Source organism: Heteronotia binoei, chromosome 3, assembly GCF_032191835.1.
Source record: "Heteronotia binoei isolate CCM8104 ecotype False Entrance Well chromosome 3, APGP_CSIRO_Hbin_v1, whole genome shotgun sequence".
In the NCBI taxonomy this organism is placed as follows: Eukaryota; Metazoa; Chordata; class Lepidosauria; order Squamata; family Gekkonidae; genus Heteronotia; species Heteronotia binoei.
The window spans coordinates 175,751,354-175,772,000 of NC_083225.1; the positions used below are offsets into that span (position 1 = coordinate 175,751,354).

Genomic DNA, 20,647 nt, shown 5'->3' on the forward strand with positions numbered 1-20,647 from the left:
CTCTGCCATTCAGTCTGGTGACCAACACGGTAGCTTTTTTGATTGTCAGGAAGGTTTTTGAGCTGCCACTCTAATGCTGATAGAAGCTTTCAAGAACACTCTGATTTCCATACTCCAAGGAAGTACGGTAGCTTCTCCATATGACACCTTTCCTTTGGAGGGCTCTGAAAAAAAAAATGCAGGCATATGCCATCTTCTTTTGCTTCATTGTGTAATGAATTAGTGTTTACAGCCTCAGGTGCCTCATTACTTAGATGATATCCTCACTGTACTTTTCCAAGACGAATTTTGTATCTTCCAAGGATGACAATACAGAGGCTTGCAGAGGATTTTTCCATTTGCCTGCTGTTTGCACATATGCTCTGCTTTGGGTCTGCAGCAATTGCAAATGCTCTGTCTTGAAGTTTGGGTTTGTGGGATTTGTCCAAAGTAGCTATTGGGATGCCAGCCACACTGAAAGCAAGTGTTGTGGTTTAGAAGCTCCAGGTTTGCTGTTGGGTTCCAGAGTCTCTGAAAGAGATCTGACTTAAGGGCCTTATTTCTTCTCTCCCCACTTATTGAATGTAATCTGTAGCCTTTACACAGTGAGGCAGCAATAACACATAACTTGACAGGTTTGTGTAGCCACCGTTACTATTTATTACACTTCTATTCCACCCTTACTCAACGAGTTGAGAGTGCTGTATTTGGGGGTTTTCCTCCAGCCACCTGCACACACCAGTCAACCCAGGAGCTCTGTGCTGTAGATTCAGAGTAAGCTGCTGTGGCTCAGAGGGCACTCTGTGAACTGAGGAGTTGTGGCTGAGTACACTCCACCCACCACACGGGCTCTCTAGTTGATAGAGGGAAGAAATTTAAATGTCTGCTTATCTTTTCCTACAGGGATTACAGGAAAATGTAAATGTCTGCTTATTTTTTCCTACAGGGATTACAGGTCAAGAGCAGACAAGTAGCAGCAGGACATATAATCCCGTATCCACTCCTATGAAGAACATGTCTATCTTGGATGGTATGTTTAAAATGCAAATGAATCAACATATGGTGCATGTTTAAAGTGGGTGAACTTCTGCATGGGTCCTCTGTGGTGACAGGCCAGGCACCCCTCCCTTTTCCTCTGACTAAGATGAAACATTTTGTCTGTGTTACTGAAACCCCAGGTTGTTGCCAGCTGGCAGGAAGGTTCAGAGAGAGCCATTAGATAAGGCAATCCAGAAAGATTAATGCAGACCTCTCAAACTCTGAGAGTTCAATAACCTTCCTTCCCCTGATTTTTGTTGGTTTGTTTGTTAGCTGCCCAGAGTCCGCTCGTGGAGCGGGCGGCATATAAATCCAAAGTAAATTTTTAAAAATTAAATAAATAAAATAAAAAATAGCAGAATGCCCTCACTCCTGACCCCCGCCCCCCCCCACCAGGTGAAGGGAAGGTTCTGCCCCAGTTTACCACCGAAGTTAAAGCAGTGGGGGCAGATTGAATCCCATTATTTAAGTAATGTAGAAAAGACGACTCTAAGCAATTGTCCTTTATTCTGTTCTTGACTATCATTGGAAGAGGGAGGAGGGTTCGATCCCAGCTCTTATTACACTGACAACCAGGTATTTCAGATGGCTGGGGATTGTATTTAAATAGCCGATAATGTTTAGGTATTTATTTCCCTTTTACATTTGGGGGTTTCACTTAAGTGTAGCTTCCCTTGAATTGTCTCATGGGTACAGAACGATGCAGCCAAGATATTGACCGGAGTGGGTTGTAGGGACCATATCACTCCAGTCTTGGCCCATCTATGCCAGCTGCCAGTTTGTTTCAGGTGTTGACCTTTAAAACCTTGCATAGTTGGGGACCAGCATACCTGAAGGGCCACCTACACACATCAGAACCAACCTGATCTCTGCAGCAGGGGTAGCCAAACTGTGGCTTGGGAGCCACATGTGGCTCTTTCACACATACTGTGTGGCTCTCAAAGCCCTTACTGCCCCATTGGCCAGATTGGAGAAGGCATTTCTCTCTTTAATCACTTCTCCAAGCCAAGCCGGCCAGCAGCTTGGAGAATGCATTTTAAGTTAAAGTTGCTTTCTTTCCATTTCCATCTTCCTCTCTCATCTATTTGCCTGCCTGCCTTGTGGCTCTCAGTCATCTGACATTCATGTCCTGCGGCTCTCAAACATCTGATGTTTATTCCATGTGGCTCTTACATTAAGCAAGTTTGGCCACCCCTGCTCTACAGTAATTTTTCGAGGCCCTGCTTCAGGTGTTGCTGCCTTCTGAGATTAGGTGAATGGCAACCCAGGAGAGGGCCTTCTCAGTCATGGCACCAAAATTATGGAACTCTTGCCCCCTATTAAAGGAATATTTATCTGTCTTATTCTGCTACTATCTTCCGTCAGTTAGAAGGCTTTTTGTTTGTTTGTTTCATCTGGTGACCCACTCAGTGTTCCTTCCTTACCCTACGTTTTAATTACTATCTTATGTGCTCTTTTACTCTTTCATTTTTAATTACTATTTTATGTATTTCAGTTTTGGTTTTAATTGTTCTTTTGAATTGCTGTTGCAACATGTTTTTATGTTTTACCTGTTAGAGGCCTTGGTGTCCTTGACTGGACAAGAAAGGTGGCATTTGTGTTTTATAAATAAAATAAGTCCTTCAGACAATTAGATCACTACTAATTCCACCACCCCCTATTCCACCCCCCTTCTTATATCCGGATAAATTTCTTTGCTTTTGTTTGGTATATGTTGTTGCTACATTTTTATTTTTAATGAGAAGAAGCAAGTAGGAGGGATTAATTTCCCTTCTCAAATTGCAGTCATTTTTCGCTGGTTTTCCTGCCTGAGCTACAGAGAGCTGTCCAGGGTACTGAATAAGCTGACAGGTGAAGCCCTTTTTGTTGGTCCAGAAGCATCTCATAGTTGCTAGCAGAAGAACCCCTTCCTTCCCCTGATTTTTGGTGGTTCCCAGTTCCTTTCCCCTTTCATGCTGACCAGTGGCAAAGGCCTCCTTTAGATCACCACAGTCTCAAAAGCCATTGCCTGCTTGGTTCAGAGGGTAGCCATGTTGGTCTACTGTGGAAGGAAGAGCTAGATTCCAGTCCAGTAGCACCTTAGAGTCCAACAAAATTTTCAGGGTTCAAGCTTTTGACAGTCAAAGTTCCCTTGTCGGATCCAAGGGAGTTCTAACCCTTGAAGAAGAAGAATTGCAGATTTATACCCCACCCTTCTCCCTGAATCGGAGACTCAGCGGCTTACAATATCCTATATCTTCTCCCCCCACAACAGACACCCTGTGAGGTGGGTGAGGCTGAGAGGGCTCTCACAGCAGCTGCCCTTTCAACGGCAACCTCTGCAAGAGCTCTGGCTGACCCAAGGCCATTCCAGCAGGTGCAAGTAGAGGGAGTGGGGAATCAAACCCGGTTCTCCCAGATAAGAGTCTGCACACTTAACCACTTCACCAAACTGGCTCTGGAAGCTTATGGAAGTCTTGTTGGTTTCTACAGTGCTACTGGACTCAGATCTATTGTCTGTTTGATTCCCCCCCCCACACACACACACTTTTTTTGGTCGTGTAAATGGCACACACATCACAGGATTTTAGTTTTTTTTTTTTTTAATGGTTGTTAACTTGTCCAATGCCATGGCTAAAAATGATTCTGCCTGGTTTTTCCTTTTGCAAATCCTTGACATTCATTTTGCGTGACTGGTTTTAATTACTTTATGTTAAAATCTGTTGTCACGCAAGCAAAATGTTATTGCCACTGCTGCTGCTTCATGGGATACTTTGGCACCCAGCTGCTATTGCACAGGAACGTGTTCATGCATAGTTGCTCTGTATAGCATTAAAAAAAATTGTTTGCTGTGATTTCATCAGCAGCTCACATTGTTCTTCCTTTGTTGGGAGTAATGATGATTGTGAATAAGGCTACACAACCGCTGAGGCAGACGGAAAGAGCACAGTGGGAAGTTGATACTGCACAGTGTGGTTTTCGGTAATCGTGTTGTCAGAGCGCACAGTGTGCGTTCAACCGGGCCGGTTGCTGTCTGTAACCTTAGCATGGTTTCTTATTTTCATTGCCTTTCAATCTGAACTGAGTATTTTATGGTTAGCAGTATACTCGTTCTGTGGGGGAAGAAGGGCTTGTTGTGTAATGAAGGGCATGAAGAACATGCTGCTCTTTATCAACTTGAGTGTTGAAAGGGAATAGCGAAATATCAGAATACTTGATTCTTTTGCATCCATGTTGGGATAAGAGAAGAGTCGTCATTAAGCTACCTGAGGTATAGACAGGAGAGTGGAGGAAATTTTTGTTAAATTAAAGGTGGCTGGTATCAGGAGAGTGGAGGAAACTTTTGTTCAGTTAAAGGTAGCTGGTATCTTTGTATTGATTCATAAGTTATTTTTTTTTTCTGTCACAAGCACCACCTTATCAAATTTCCAGTAAGTTGGATTCAAAGGTGCTCTTCTGCTGGTGTAATGGAACTCTCAGAGAAGATGCTGCTGATTTACACCCTGTGCAGACCGCAGTGCTGTCTGGGAGAGTTCCCTGGTGCGCCAGGAGTGGTATTCAAGGGGCTTGGAGGATTGTGGAGGGACAGGGGAAGGTCCATTCTGTGAGATTTGCTCTGCCCTGCTAAGAGAGGGTGTTATATTCCAGTTTGCGAAAAGTGGTGAACAGTGGTTAAGTTTTACTTACTTGGATGCCTGTCAAAGAATTTGAAGCGGGTAGCAGTCCAAACACATCATTGTCAGATCTCAGTCAAATAGGAAATGGCTAATCAAAGGGAATAATCTAAACTTTGTTCATATTTGCTCAGAAATATGTGCCGTTGGTTTCAGCCTCAACTCACCTCCAAGTAGGTTTTCATGGGACAGCAGCTGTACCTGACCTATTCATGTTTATTCAGAAATAATTCTAACTCATTCCAGTGGGAGTTACACTCTAATTGTAGTTCTTAGGATTGTAGTCTTAGCTTGGTAGATCCTTATAAAAATCTCCTCTCTCTCTCTCTCTCTCTTTTTTTTTTGCTTATTTTGCAGCTATGTGGCAACTTTTCTCTTCCAAAGGATTTGTGTGTTGTGTTCCTTTCTGCTAGCTTATTGGAACAGCCACTGGTCAAGTCTTAGGCTTTTTCACTAGTAGCCACTGTATTGTGGAAAGGCTTTTTTCTGAGGGTTTCAGAAAGGTAGCTATTCTTTTGGTCTTTCATGAGCTTTGCAAGGTTGAACTTGATAGACAGTGCAGTGTAGTGGTTGGAGTGTCAGGTTTAAATTCAAATTCAAATCCCTGCTCTTCTACAGGAATTTGCTGGGTTACCTTGTGACAATCTCACACTTTCAGCCTAAATTACTTCCTAGGATTGTAATGAGGATGAAATGAGAAAGAACAACCTCCTTGGGGGTCCCATGAGGGAGAAAGGCAAGGTATAAATCAAGTAGTAAATGAACCATTCAGCTGAGCGTATATTAGATTTGAGTACAGTAGTACTTTAGAAACCAACAAGATTTTTGGAGTATAAGCTTTTGAGAGTCACAGCCCTCTTCACTAGCAAGCTTTGACTCTCAAAATTTTGTTCTCTAAGGTACTACTGGACTTAATCTAGTGTGGGGGGGGAGGTTTTGCAGACCAAAATGGTTAGCTTCTGAAAAGAGAGTGTATGCTACTGAGTTGTGTTTAGGAGGTTTGGTCATTAAGACAGTTATAGCGTAGTAGCTGATTATGTTGGCAAATGTTGCTAATTTTAAAATTGTTGAAAGCTATCTTTTTTCAGAAGCCCTGTGACACAGAGTGGTATTCTGCAGTACTGCGGTCCAAGCTCTGCTCACGACCTGAGTTTGATCCCAGTGGAAGCTGGGTTCAGGTAGCCAGCTCAAGGTTGACTCAGCCTTCCATCCTTCTGAGGTCGGTAAAATGAGTACCCAACTTGCTGGGGGGTAAAGTATAGGTTATTGGGGAAGGCGATGGCAAACCAGTCCACAAAAAGTCTGCCAAGAAAACATCCTTATGTGACATCGCCCCATGGGTCAGTAATGACACCGTGCTTGCACAGGGGACTACCTCTACCTTTATCTGTTTTTTCAGCATGGCCATAAGCTTCCTTGAGTCTACCACTGGAGAAAGGCCAGCAAAAAGTGTAATAAATTAAGTATTCAATGAATACTAGCTTTTTTCCCATCTCCTTTCACAGAGACTGCATTGCCCTTTCTTCCAAGCTTTTAGAATCCAGAAGTATTGCAATGAGCAGAATAAGCAGCAGAGGTGTGGATGGCACATGAAAAGTCATGCGTTGGTTAACTGTTGAGTGTAGGAGCAGCGTCAGCTAGCTAGTTGATAGCTGTGCCAGGTGAAGAGCTCTGACCCCAGCACACAAGACATTGACCAATTTCGCACTAGACCTTTAATCCTGGTTTAGCCCTTTCCCCAAACTGACATTCTACACTGGAATCAGAGAAACCAACTCTGTGACTCTACAATTCTATGATTTTAGTGTAGAATGTCAGTTTGGGGACAGGGCAAGACTAGGATTAAAGGTCTAGTGCGAAATTGGACATTGTGCCCTGCATTTTATTTGGCACCTTCTGACTTGCGCAGATACTTTGCCAAAATAATTTCAGTAGTGAGTTGGGGTGGGAGGACGGGGAAATGCCAATATGAATGGAATATATCTGTCAGAATGGAACCGGGTAAAGGTGCACTTGGCTCTCATTCAGAATTTTGGTTTCAATTTCACAAAGAGTGAGGCGGTCTTGCCAAAGAGAAGCACACAAACGAGAGGCGCACTTTATACATTTAAGAGCGGCCAGGATTTCGGCTTCAGATTGATTTGAAAATGAGCCTGCCTCTGAGGTTTTTTTTTTTTTTTTTTAAGAGAGGGAGAAATGGACAGTTTGTTCAGAACAAAGAGCCACTCTAATAGTGGGGCTGAATAATTTTTTCAGCCTGACCACTGCACCATTGTGGCCCCTCCCCTGCTCTGTGAAAAGTTGGGTAGCTAAGTGAAGGCTGTTGAGAGCAAATTAGTCAACTTTTTTTTTAAAAAAACAACAAACCTATTTGGTTAAAAGATGAAAAAGCTTCACTGAAGCTGACTGAAATATCTAAGGGCTGCTTTCTGTACTAGGACTTAATGGAACAGGAGTACTTCTATAAGTCCTCCTAGCATCTAGAAATGTCCCGTGGAAATGTATCGATCTGTTGGGAATTCCAAGCCGTAAAATGAAATATAGAGGGTGGGGGAGAGAAGGACTCTAGAAGGCAGCAGGTGGGAGATCTACAGGGGACTTGTGGGACTGGGGGATCTCATGTGTCCCTCCCCCCATCTCTCTTCCTCTCCTCCTCCCCCCCAGCAGTACCTGCATTCCCCTTTCCTTCTCTAACACATACCCAACCTGCCATTTTCTGTCTCTGCCTGGCAGCCTGTGCCTCTTCCCTCACCTGTTCTTTTCCTCTCATCTTCAAACTTTCCTTTTTGACCTTTTCTGTTTCTCCCCCCTCCAAGCTCTCCCTGCTAACTTTTAAAGCCTATTTCTCTCCCCTGGCACTAACAAAGGTTTGGAATGCTCAGAAGCGTTGGAGGTTAACAGCCTCCAAAACATCTGTCAAGCTCTCACAGTGTAATCTCATGGTATCTCAGTAGCACACTTGTCTTGAAGTAGCAGACGTTGATTCTACAATTCCGGGTTTCTCTAACTCCAAATATATTGTTATATTTCATATTATTCTACAAACCTGGAGTTTCCCCCAGACTTACAGAACAATACCCCTTTCTGCCCTTTGCCCCCATCCTGTGGATTTTTTTGATCCACGCTGTGTGGCCCAGTTCAGAATTAGATACACTGATGCAGGTACGTCAAGGTTCCTCCAAACTTGTTCCTTGTATTTCTAACCAGGGATGATCTATATATACTGTTTTTGTGGCTAAAGCATTCAGAACAGGCAGCAGAGCTGATGTGCTTCCTTTTGTATGTTCTTTCCCTCTCTAGCTTGAATTCCCTCAAACTACTAGTCTTAACCAGGATCCAAACTTACGTTAACTCAGCCATCGAGCAGCTTGCTCGAGTTTGGCTTTAACCTCAGCTTTCAGACCCGGTTAGTGTTAACCATGACTGTTCTTCATCTTAGGGTTAAGCATTAATCATGGAAATCACAATAGAGTGGTTGGAAGAGGTTGAGACGGAAGGTGCAGTCCCACTCCTAGCCCCTCAACCCCCACAGTTAAGTTATGAGGAGTGTTTCACATGAACACAGTAACACCTGAAACAGCTTTATTCTGAATGAGACCATTTGGTCCATCCTGGTGCCTATTGTCTATTCAGACTGGCAGTGGCTCTCCAGGGTCTTAGACAGAAGTCTTTGTCATCACCTAGTATCTGATTCATTCAACTGGAGTAATGTTAGGGGTTGAACCTGGGACCTTCTGCATACAAAGCAGATGCTCAAGCACTGAGCCACAGCTCAGTGTATTCCTGCGCATGTCATTAGTAATGAAGATCAGACTTTTCCTGCCTTGCATTTTCAGAAATGGGTCTTTGGGTTGAGATGCTACAGTACTTGGCTTTCAAGAACTGTGTAAGATGACACCATGGAAACTGTTTTGTATGCTATACTAAGAGATAGCAAGGAGATCCCGTAAACAGTCAGTTTTCAGGGTTACTACAAGTAAAAATCTTCAGCCGGTTTGGTGTAGTGGTTAAGTGCGCAGACTCTTAAGTGGGAGAACAAGGATTGATTCCCCGCTCCTCCACTTGCTGCTGCTGGAATGGCCTTGGGTCAGCCATAGCTGTCGCAGAGCTGTCCTTGAAAGGGCAGCTTCTGTGAGAGCTCTCTCAGCCTCACCTACCTCACAGAGGGGTGTGTGGGGCAGGGGGAGGGAAGGTAAAAGAGATTGTGATCACTCTGAGACTCTTGAGATTCAGAGTATAGAGCGGGATATAAATCCAATATCTTCCTCCTTCTCTCATATGGAATTCTTTAAGTTAGGATAGGCCCCTTAGATATACTGGAATGCTGACATAACTCCGAATTATAGTGGTAACATTTGATGTACAAATCTATCAGGGCTACTACAAGTAAAGATTGTCCTGACCTGGATGTTCCAGGCTAGCCAAGTCCCTTCAGACCTTGGAAGCTAAACAGGTCAGCCCCGGTCATTGTTCAGAAGGGAAATCACCAAGGAATACCAGGGTCAGTATACAGTGGCAAACCACCTGAATGGCTCTTGCCTTGAAAACCCATAGGGGGTCACCATAAGTTGGCTGCAACTTGATGCCAAAAAAACACAAAACAAACAAGATTACTTAGAACTATATGAAAATATTACTGGGTAAGTTTAACATGCAAATATTTCAAGACTCTCTCTTCCCTGTTCTTGTTCAGTTTACTTTATTTTCCAGTAGTCTTGCAAATGCATCCGTTTCCCCCATTAATTACTATAATCAGTTGACTGTTTGATGTGTATTATTGAGTCTTGTTTCTTAGTGACTTTGGAAATGATTTTTTTTAATGTTTTTGATGTTAGCTCATCAAATCTGTTATCTGGTGACAACCATTCTCCAGTGAAAGCTGCTAAACATCCACAGTGTCTAATTTAGGCATCTTTTTTTTTTGTTTTAATTACAGCCCTCCCTCCACAAAGTCTTGAAAGTCTACAATAGCAGTTGTTCATAAAACCAGGAGCCTTGACATTCTGTTCAAAAATAGTCACTGTATCAGTCAAGTATCCTTAATTTCACCACAGAGTTTCTTTCCATCAGCCTTTCCTCTCACAATGCTTGATGCTTCTTACGTGTGTTTTTTTTCCCAAACTGTGGGCGTTACTCAGTGCCACATTTAATCAGTGAGTGAAATGTAATCTCTGCTGTTAAGCACAACTGCTAATGTAATATGCATTTTATGAGGGTTTGTGTGGTCTAATTTGCAGTTGTTGAGGAGTCCAAGAGCGTTTTTGACTTTGAAAACCCAGGTGGGATCAGATAGCTCTTAAACACCATTAAATTCAAATGTGCAGAAAGCTGACTTGTTACTGTGTTCCTCATTCCTTCCCTATTCCCTTTCGTGCAAGAGGGGAGTTTGGCATGCGAGACGTTGAGCTTATACTCATTTCAACTTAACGGCAGTTTACGTTTGCTGTTCAAATGCAGCTGTAGTCTTTCCTTTTTGCAATAACAATATATACTTTTTTATTTTTAACTGTTTACTTACAGTCTTCCTGGACTTTGCAAACTGCTCCAATTGTATTGGTATTGTAAATTCCGCAGCAGAGCTTAGTGCATATGACAGTCTACACTAATTTTTTTTCTCTTGCTCTATTTGGTTCTAGCTTTTAAATCATCAAGGCAGCAGCCCTCCCGGAACATTCCTGCCAAGAGTTATTCAGAGGTAGGTAGTGGGTAACAGACTAAAACAGGGGTCCCCAACCTCCAGGCCATGGACCGGTATCGGTCATTGGCCTGTTAGCAATGGGGCCGTGAGTTGTGTAATTATTTCGTTATATATTACAATGTAGTAATAATAATAATAAGAAGAAGAAGATGACATTGGATTTAAATCGTGCTTTCCATTCCGAATTTTAGAGTCTCAGAGAAGCTCACAATCTCTTTTACCTTCCTTCCCCACAGCAGACACCATGTGAGGTAGGTGGGGCTGAGAGAACTCTCACAAGCAGTTGCCCTTTCAAGGCCAGCTCTGTGAAAGCTGTGGCTGACCCAAGGTCATTCCAGCAGCTGCAAGTGAAGGAGTGGAAATTCAAACTCGGTTCTCTCAGATAAGAGTCCGCACACTTCACCACACCAAACTAATAGAAATAAAGTGCACAATTGTATCATCCTGAAACCATCAACCCCCACCCCCCACCCTGATCCGTAGAAAAATTGTCTTCCACAAAACTGGTCCCTGGTGGCAAAAAGGTTGGGGACCTCTGGTCTAAAACACAGCTGATACCTTATTGCAGTGGTCTTCAGCGTTTCCAAAGCTGGGTCTTCCTGAGCTGCAGACATATGATAGGAAGTCGTGTGACATCAAAGAATGAAGAAGAAGAATTGCAGATTTATAACCTGTCCTTCTCCCTGAATCAGAGACACAGAGTGGCTTACAATCTCCTTTACCTTCCTCCCCCACAACAGACACCCTGTGAGGTGGGTGGGGCTGAGAGGGCTCTCACAGCAGCTGCCCTTTCAAGGACAACCTCTGCCAGAGCTATGGCTGACCCAAGGCCATTCCAGCAGGTGCATGTGGAGGAGTGGGGAATCAAACCTGGTTCTCCGAGATAAGAGTCCTCACACTTAACCACTACACCAAACTGGCTCTCCAAAGAGAAGATTGGAAGAGTTGTGGTTTTACCAGCATAAACAGTAGGACTGTAAGTAGCAGAGCAAGAGACTTTACAGACAGGAATCACAAGCTGAGCAGTGGCAGTTTAACAGAGAAGAAATTTCAACCACATTTTGGTATTTGTCTCTGCAAGACCAGTGAGGTCAGCAACTGGGGATCATACAGGGGGGGTCAGTCTGCTGCTCTTTGGGGGGCATTCAGAACTTTGCAGGGGAAATGGTGGGCACTTGGGATTTTAGGGGCAGCCCCTTCTTCCCACTTGTCTCCTGATAGCTGGCATAGGGGAGATTGTTTATTTTTTAAAATCATGCTTACTTTGTCCTGAGGGTGAAATCTCAGGTCCTAAGATTTCTTCCCCAGGTGCTTAAAAAACACCTACTATAAAGGGATCAAACTCTATCCATCCATGAGATTAAGCATATGTTGTAAGCATCTGAAAAGAAGACAACAGATACTAAGGGGAAAACCGGGTTCTCCAGAAATTGCCAGTCAGGTTGAAATTTTAAAAATGGCAGTTTTTTAAAAAGCCTGTTTAATTCTCTTAAACCTATGCCAGTAAAGTGTGCCGTTTCAGTGTCCTAATATTTTACTTAACAGCTCAGGGGCAGGGGGGAGGTGTATTTGATGATGCGTGCTTGTTCAGCGGTAGTGCATTAAAGGTTAAGAACCACTGGAGTGGATCAAAAACCAGGATCTGATTAATAATAATGCTGCTTTTCCTTTCTGCCCTTTCCAGGTAATTGAAGATGATGACTCTGATCTGGAAGAAGTGTCTTTTACTTCTTCCACAGCAGATCAAAGGTTAGTACCCTCATTTCCAGGTTGTTTTGATGTGTGACTGAGGGGCGCTTCCTGAGGCAAAGTATGAGGAATTGTGAAGCTTTAACCTTGATTAGACCCATACTTCTATTTTAAGAACTGATCTCAGTGGCTTGGTCTTGTGGGGGGAACGGCAGTGCTATGAACATGAAATGATTTTATCTCTGCAAACTGGTGTCTCACTGAGTTCACAGATTCTTGCTTGCAAGTGCCTTGTCCAGAGATGTTTTCCCCACTTTGGGGATTTTTAGAAGAAGAAAAAATTAAAAATTGCCCTAAGGAGGGGATTTGGAGTGGAGATTTACTGGGTGGAGAAAAGATTAGGCAGCCTCTCCCAGTGCCTGCATTAGAGTTACAAGATTATGAGATGGGTAGCCCAGTGATTTTCCTTGCAAGCTCGACATCTCCCTTTGGATGCCTCCCTTTGCCAATCCAGCAACCTTTGACTTTAGCTTTTTGACTTTGGTAGTTTGTGAAGAACGTAGTCACTTTTGAGAGCTTTTATTTTCATTCCTCAATGTCACCAAAAACCCCTTGTTGTCTTGGCTGCAAATTCTGTGTTTGCCAGTCAAACCTGCGAGTGTCTGGTGGTTACACGAATGAGAATTCATATGAGGAAACTAAATATACTGTATCTAGCATATTTGAAAAACTTTCTGTCTAGTGGTTTGCCAAACTGCTTCCAACCTCTTCCTAAACAGCTACCTAAGTCAGTGTTATAAAGGGCCTGCTTTGGTTGTGGTGCGATCTTTGGAGATTATACCATGGAAATCTTGTTGCTCTTTAAGGTACTCCTGGGCTGGAAGCTTGCTCTTCTGCTGCAGATCCACCCAGCTGCCTATCTGAAACTGTCCTTTGTTTTTTATGCTTAGATTATCGACCTCGGCGGCATCCAGCAAAAGAAGTTCTCAGAGCCAAGCAGCGAGAAGAGCTGAGGTTCTGTCCGATGAGGTATAAAAAGATTCTCCCTTGCCCTGCTTCCTTGCATGCGTATGCAAAAAAAAAAGTGGACTTCTTTGTTTCTACATTTTTCACCCACCTTTCTCTGTGCTTCTGTTAGCCTTCTCTTTAAAACAGAATCAATAGCAGGTGAAAGGAGAAACTCAAAGAGCTCGGCTGTATGGAAAAAGGCATGATTCAGCCCGCTTTGTTCTTTGTCTTCTCATCTCTTCTCAGAATACTTATGTACAACCTTCCCTATTCAAGTCCAGGTCAGAGTGTAGATTCAGAGGAGCCTCACAATAGCTGATTGAAAGGGGACTGGTGTACCACCTCGGAGTACGGAGGGAGGCAGCCTTTTGTGTTCTCTGTCAGATGACTGCCGTTCTGCTTCTCCAGGTTTCATAGGGCCAAACTAGACGATTGGTAGGGGATTTTGCTAAAATCCAGCGCAAGTTGAGTTGGAGGTGTCTGACCCAATTTGCAATCACATGTGATGCTAGGGGAGGGGCCACTAAGGTTTCCAAATGCTCTAGGGTCCAGATGGGCTCTAGGGTGCAGCAAGGAGGAAGAGGGGCTTCCCTCCCAAGCCATTTTCCCGAACAGAAACAGCAATTGGGGTTGCTGTTTGCTCCAGTGTGCTGCAGTCAGTGCATATGGAGTCCCATGTTACTGCAAACAGCTGCCACCCACCATGCCATTTTGGCTTGGGACAATGATGCAGGAGGGAAGGCTGAATTGCTTCATTTTCCCCATGCTTCACTCCCGAGCCTGTTTGGGCTCCAGAGCAGTCCGATATAAGGCAGCTTCATGTGTTCAAGAGGGGGCTGTATTCTGTGTTGATGATGATGTTGCCCAAGAATTTAGGGGTAATATTTAGAAGATGATGATACTGGATTTTATACCCCATCCTACACTCCGAATCTTAGAGTCCTAGAGGGGCTCACAATCTCCTTTACCTCCCCCCCTCCCAACAACAGACACCCTGTGAGGTAGGTGGGGCTGCAAGAGTTATGGCTGACCCAGGACCATTCTTACAACTGCAAGTGGAGGAGTGGGGAATCAAACCCGGTTCTCCCAGATAAGAGTCCACGCACTTAACCACTACACCAAACTGGCTCTGTTTGGGACAAGGTATTGTAGTAGATTTTCCTTTCCTGTCACTGAGTCTTGCAGTGTGAGTCCTTTCTGCATGATCCACTTTTATTAGAGGCCAAGGTTCTCTCAATGGCTAGTACAGTTTTGGCAATCACCGCAAATCTCAGGAATTCTGTGCTGTTCGGGCATGTTGCGAAGACCTTTTTCTTAAGCAGGTATTTAGTCTTTTGAGTTTACTAGAGGGCAGTTTTGGTTGTATGTTGTGGCTCCTGTTGGATGAAATTGGTTGCTAGGTTTCTTCCTCTGTTGAATATATCGGAGGGAGTTTGGTTTGTTTTAAACTGCATTTTTATTATTATTCTTTGATTTGGTAATTTGTTTGAAATGAACAGTGTTTAAAAAATGTCCATGTGATGGCTTGGCTCAAGAGCAATGTTTCTGTGGATCCAAGAATTTCTGCCCTTGGAACACAACTTTCCTGTTTTCTCCTTCTAACAGTAATGTAATGCACCCTCCCAATAGGGTTGCCAACTCCAGCTTGGGAAATTCCTGGAGATTTGGGGTGCAGGCTCATTATTGGACCTTTAAGACAGAAGACCTATGATAACTACGATTTTACATTCAATTTGGGTAGCCACGTTGTTCTGAAGCAGCAGAACAAAGTATGAGTCCAGTTGCACCTTTAAGACCAATGAAGCTTTTATTGAAGCTTTTGTGTACTTGCACATGTAAGCTTCTCCCTTGAATAAAACTTAGTTGGTCTTAAAGGGTGCCGCTGGACTCAAACTTGGTTCAGGATTTTACATATTGAGTTTGCATCATCCTGAGTTCCTGGCTCTAGGGAATGAGGGTGCTGGAATCCAAGTGGCCTGGATGGTGTATTCTTGAGAGCATTCCCTTGTGGCCCTCTCTGGTTGTAAGCGCATTGCAGAGCCTTTAGCTTTTCAAGCAGTTTCCAGCAGAGAACTGCTTCCAGCTATTGATTTGTCGACAGCAAAGCTGCTGTGTTTGCTGGAGATCTCGTTATGCTCCTGTTGCTGCCGGAATGTGTGTAGAGGTCCCCAACCAGTCTGATCTCCATCTGGTGAAGTCTCATTCATTACATGCACCAGTGGCTCAGAGCATCAAGTGCCACAGGGGGACTGGCACCTTGAAAAATCACCTGTCAAGCGGGAAGCCTGTTGCTTCTGGCACCCAGATAAATGATAGATTCCTAACGTGTGTCTTGTTAATGCAAGTAATGATATAAAGGGAAATAATCGTTTTTTTCTGTCAGCGTATGGATTTGCCTAGCAGGAATTCTTTAAAAGTTAATGGTTAGGTAGTTTCTTTTAACTAATTCTCTTGGAACTGTAGAGAGCCAATTTGGTGTAGTGGTTAAGTGCACAGACTCTTATCTGGAAGAACCGGGTTTGATTCCCCACTCCTTCACCTGCAGCTGCTGGAACGGCCTTGGGTTAGCCTTAGCTCTCGTAGGAGTTTGTCCTTGAAAGGGGAGCTTCTGAGAGAGCTCTCTCCCAGCCCCACCCACCTCACAGGGTGTCTGTTGTGGGGTAAGGAGTTAAAGAAGGTTGTAAGCCGTTCTGAGACTCTGATTCAGAGAGAAGGGCGGGGTATAAATCTGCAGTCGTCGTCTTCTTCATACATCTCAGAGAGTAACCATGTTTGTCCGCAGTAAAACAGCTAGATTCAAGCCCTCTAGTAGCACCTTAGAGTCCAACTCTATTTTGGGTGCCTTGAGTTTTCAAGAGCCAAAGCTCCCTTCACCAGATAGCTGGCAAAGGGAGCTCTGACTCTCGAAAGCTTAAACCCCAAAAATCTTATTGGTCTCTAAAGTGTAACTGGACTCAAATCTAGTTGTATGAGACTGTGGCTCAGGTAGAGCTTCTGCTTAGTATGCAGAAGGGCCCAGCAGCTACTGGGAGAGAGCTCTCTCAGCCCCACCCTCCTCACAGGGTGTCTGTTGTGTGGGAAGAAGATATAGGAGATTGTAAGCCGCTCTATGTCTCTGATTCAGAGAAGAAGAAGAAGATATTGGATTTATATCCCGCCCTCCACTCCGAAGAGTCTCAGAGCGGCTCACAATCTCCTTTACCTTCCTCCCCCACAACAGACACCCTGTGAGGTAGATAAAGATATTGGATTTATATCCCACCCTCCACTCCAAAGAGTCTCAGAGCGGCTCACAATCTCCTTTACCTTCCTCCCCCACAACAGACACCCTGTGAGGTAGATAAAGATATTGGATTTATATCCCACCCTCCACTCCAAAGAGTCTCAGAGCGGCTCACAATCTCCTTTACCTTCCTCCCCCACAACAGACACCCTGTGAGGTAGATGAAGATATTGGATTTATATCCCGCCCTCCACTCCGAAGAGTCTCAGAGCAGCTCACAATCTCCTTTACCTTCCTCCCCCACAACAGACACCCTGTGAGGTGGGTGGGGCTGGAGAGGGCTCTCACAACAGCTGCCCTTTCAAGGACAACCTCTGCCAGAGCTATGAGAGAAGGGTGGGGTATAAATCCTCCTTTAGAATCAAAAGGTTAAAGATGGTAGCTGATGCAAAAGCCCTTGACCTGAGTTCCTTGAGAGCCTCTGCCTGTCTGAGTAGACAGTATTTATTGATTTTGTTAGATTTTTATCCAGCCTTCCCCTGCATTCAGGGCTCAGGATTGACCTAGATGGACCAATGGTCTGATTCAGTTTGTGGCTCCCTCGCGCGCGTGTGTGTGCGCGTGCATTCAAGCAGTGTGAGGGAGGATAATTCCCTCCCAATCAGTCTTCGTGGGCCCCTTCACTCTTGACCATAATGGGTTCTAAAAAAGTCTAGTGGACATGCAGACGGACTTCTCAGAAAAATCCATTAAGTATTGTTTTTTTAAATGGCAAGGGGGTAGTAAAATGTTCCCCAAATGGATAGTCCCTCCTGACCAAGTTCTAGTGAGACCCTGTGAGATCATGGATGGCATTCTTGGGTGTTAAGTGACCCCATCACAAGACTAGGAATGAAAGAGCTAGTAAAGGGACCCAGAGAGAGGAAATAAAGCGGGGCAGCAAAATGGAGAGAGCACAGTGGTGGAGGGATAGGGAAGAAGTAGTGTTGGGGTGGGAAAGGGAGATGAGAGGGCCAGTGGGGGAGCAGGGAGAGGCAAGGAAAGTGTCAGGGATGGAGAAATGAAGAGAGAAAGGGCTCATGGGGGAGAGGGAGAAAGGAGAAAAAGGGGACAGGTGAGAACATAACATAAGAGAAGCCATGTTAGATCAGGCCAATGGCCCATCCAGTCCAACACTCTGTGTCACACAGTGGCCAAGAAACCCAGGTGCAATCAGGAGGTCCATCAGTGGGGCCAGAACACTAGAAGTCCTCACACTGTTCCCACCCCCCCCCAAGAACCAATAACACAGAGTATCACTTGCCCTAGACAGAGAGTTCCAACAATAGGCTGTGGCTAATAGCCACTGATGGACCTCTGCTGCATATGTTTATCCAATCCCTTCTTGAAGCTGCCTATGTTTGCAGCCGCCACCATCTCCAGCGGCAGTGAATTCCACGTGTTAATCATTACCCTTTGGGTGGAGAATGGGCCAAGGGAGAAGGCAAAAAGATTGGGAGACAGTGGGGAGCAGATGGTATTTCCTGCCCCCAGGAGCCTTATGCATCCCTGCTTGCATGTCATACTGTTTGCTTGTTGAGTCCTGTAGCAGTGCCTTTCAGTGGAGATTGCATAATGCCTTCTGAACTGCATTGTGTTAGTAGTACCTTGAGGGGGCGGGGGTTCATGCTGATTTGTTCAGGTCGTCTTATAGGTTGTGCTCCTTGATGCAGTTCATGGTTTAATAAAATCTCTCTTCATTTACAGGACGAGTTTGACCCATTCAAGGGTACTTCTGCTTCAAGAAGAAACAGACGATAACTTCACAGTCCATTGTACATGGGGGGAAGGAAACAGATCTTTTCCACATCTTTTAAAGGAATCACGAGAAATATTCAGCTCTTTGCATACCATTTCACTGTTCGTTACATGTTTCTTGGAAATGTTTTGCTTCCTTCATGGAAGATTAGTTGCTATGGAACCTGTCTATTCAGTAACACTTGAAGTGCTTGAGAATACTCCAGGGGTTGCCAACAGTAGCTCTCCAGATGTTTTATGCCTACAACTCCCATCAGCCCCAGTCAGCATGGCTGATGGTTGGGGCTGATGGGAGTTGTAGGCAAAAAAACATCTGGAGAGCTACCGTTGGCCACCCCTGGAATACTCTATTAGAAATTACTGTCTCCAATAGCAAAACCTATTTTTTTTAAAAAAAAAGATGAAGAAAATCTGTCAAGACAATTGGGTATCTTTTTTTTCCTATTGCACAGAAACATTAAAGCCCCTCCCCCTCTTAATATTATGAGAGGATAAATTAGAACTGTGTATGTGACAGAGGTCAAGAATAGTGTCAACCCATAGGGTTAAATCCTGCAGAGGTTTGCTTAAACAGAAGGGAAGGTGTGATCTTTGATTCTCCCCTCCCACTGCAGGCCTCTGATTTCTCCTTCATGCTTCTCTTGAGGATTGCCCCTGGGGTAACATTTGAGGAGGCTATTTTGGACCGCAGCAGGAGGGGAGGGATGAAGAAAATCCACTCTGCTGGTGGAGATGATCTGTAGGATCCAACCCAGTATGCAAAAGAGCCCTGAAAGGTCTTTGGGCTCACAGGCTTTTGTCCCAAATCATGGTTTGCTAACATATCCAAACTGGCAGGCTTCGCTTTATGCTTCCCCTATAAGCTACTGTTTGTAGTCTTAATGGTCATTTTGGAAGTAATTGGCAAGCTGTTTGTTGCAAAAAGCAGCAGCCCAACCCATTATTGACTGCCCTGTGGGAATGGAGGGGGCATAAGCCTGAGTATCCGCAGGCTCTTCTGTCTAGCAGCAAACTATAGTTTGCTCTTTATATTTGGATGCCTGAGTTTGTGAACAGGCCTCGTTCTTGCTGCCCATGCCTTACACATTTCAGTCAGGGAAAGGATTGTGTATAACTTTAAAATGACTCCACATACAGCATCTGTTTAACTCAAATCTGGCTCTGTTCTGAAATAGTGTTTGATTCTTCTTGTGAAGCCGTTTATGCCCTTATAAAGCACTTTTTGATATGAAGGGCTGCACATACAGAGAGCATATACATAGCTGTAGGAGTATGGATGCACAGAAGTGTTTCTCTGGGAATCCCAAAGGCAGGTTGTCTTCATGGAGCTAAAAAATACTGGTTGGATGTCTGCAGTTAAAAGATGTTAGCATGAGTTTTACAGTGTGGGTCAAAAGCAGTTAACTGAGAGATGGTCCAAACGTGCCAGCACTCAGCAACCATTTCTTACTTTCAGGTACCTCTGCTTTGTTCCCTGTCCCAAATAACTTCTGTTGTTTCAATAATTTGGGGGAAAGCAGTATAACAAGGGACTGCCTGAGGTTCATTTCCAACCCATTGTAGTGGATCGGTTTGAAGTGATATGATATATTTTCATATGGAAAGTCCCTGTTGTATTTTTATAGATATTTTAACCATCCTGGGAAAAATGGGTTGGGAAACAAGTGCGTGTAAAAGGCTGGTGGTTTTCTTATATTTTTATATTTCTCTCTCCTAGATCAACATTTATCTGTGTTTTAGAATATTCAGGATTGTTAGTTTGTTACGGTTCAACAAGGAAGCATATTAGAGGCCTTTAATGAAGATGATTATGTTGCAATAAGAGGAAATGTGCAGTAGCTATTGCATCTAAAATAAGGTGCCTTGTCTTTGGGTTCTTCAGGGTTGTTTTCATTTTCTGTTTTGGCCTTCCCTTGCCTGTTACACGCAGTAGCTGAAATATAGATGAGTGTCAGGTTCTATTGCCCTGTGTGCAGCCCTTCTGAAAACATTCAGAGGAAAAGCAGGGCTGCCACTAAAACTTCCATCACCGAACACTCAGAAGGGAGAGAAGGCTGCCCCACACAGCCTGAGAAGCCATCGCTGTTTGCTGACTGGTGTGGGTCAGGAGTCCATATGGAAATGGATTAATATTGGGTTGCCTGCTGGAGAGATGGGGAATACTACCTTCCTACCTACATAACACAAAATGGCGATTTCAAAATGGAAGTCAGTATCCGTGCGTATCAAAATGAATCGTATTTGTTTCCTGCCTGGTCTGTGAGTTTGGCCCTCACTGGCAGATAGGAGGTCATGGATACAAAAGTACTTTCTTGTAACTATGTTTTAATTAGACTTTGCCCTTGCCTAGAAGTAAAGAGGTCTTACCAGGATCACTATCTGTTATGGCTTACTAGGTGTGATATTAAATGTTTTTCCTTCTAAAGGCGGCTTTATGAAGGACCATGGGCAGTGCATGCAAGTTGTGTATGTTTTTCATGTATAAGGGGTCTGGCTTATGAAAACCCGATACTTATGACTGGTTGTGTAAATGAATAAAAATATTACAAATGTATTCTCCTA

The 20,647-nt window shown here is 44.1% G+C and overlaps 1 protein-coding gene across 1 annotated transcript in view; it reads left to right on the forward strand.

Annotated features, from left to right (window-relative positions):
• Positions 1-20,647, forward strand: part of MRE11 (MRE11 homolog, double strand break repair nuclease) — a 47,423-nt gene extending 26,776 nt beyond the window's left edge. Inside the window, exons 16-20 of the mRNA XM_060234926.1 lie at positions 926-1,009; positions 10,307-10,365; positions 12,053-12,117; positions 13,008-13,086; positions 18,035-20,647. Of these exons, the coding sequence (XP_060090909.1) occupies positions 926-1,009; positions 10,307-10,365; positions 12,053-12,117; positions 13,008-13,086; positions 18,035-18,088 (341 nt within the window). The 3' untranslated portion in view covers positions 18,089-20,647. The remainder of the gene's footprint in view (positions 1-925; positions 1,010-10,306; positions 10,366-12,052; positions 12,118-13,007; positions 13,087-18,034) is intronic.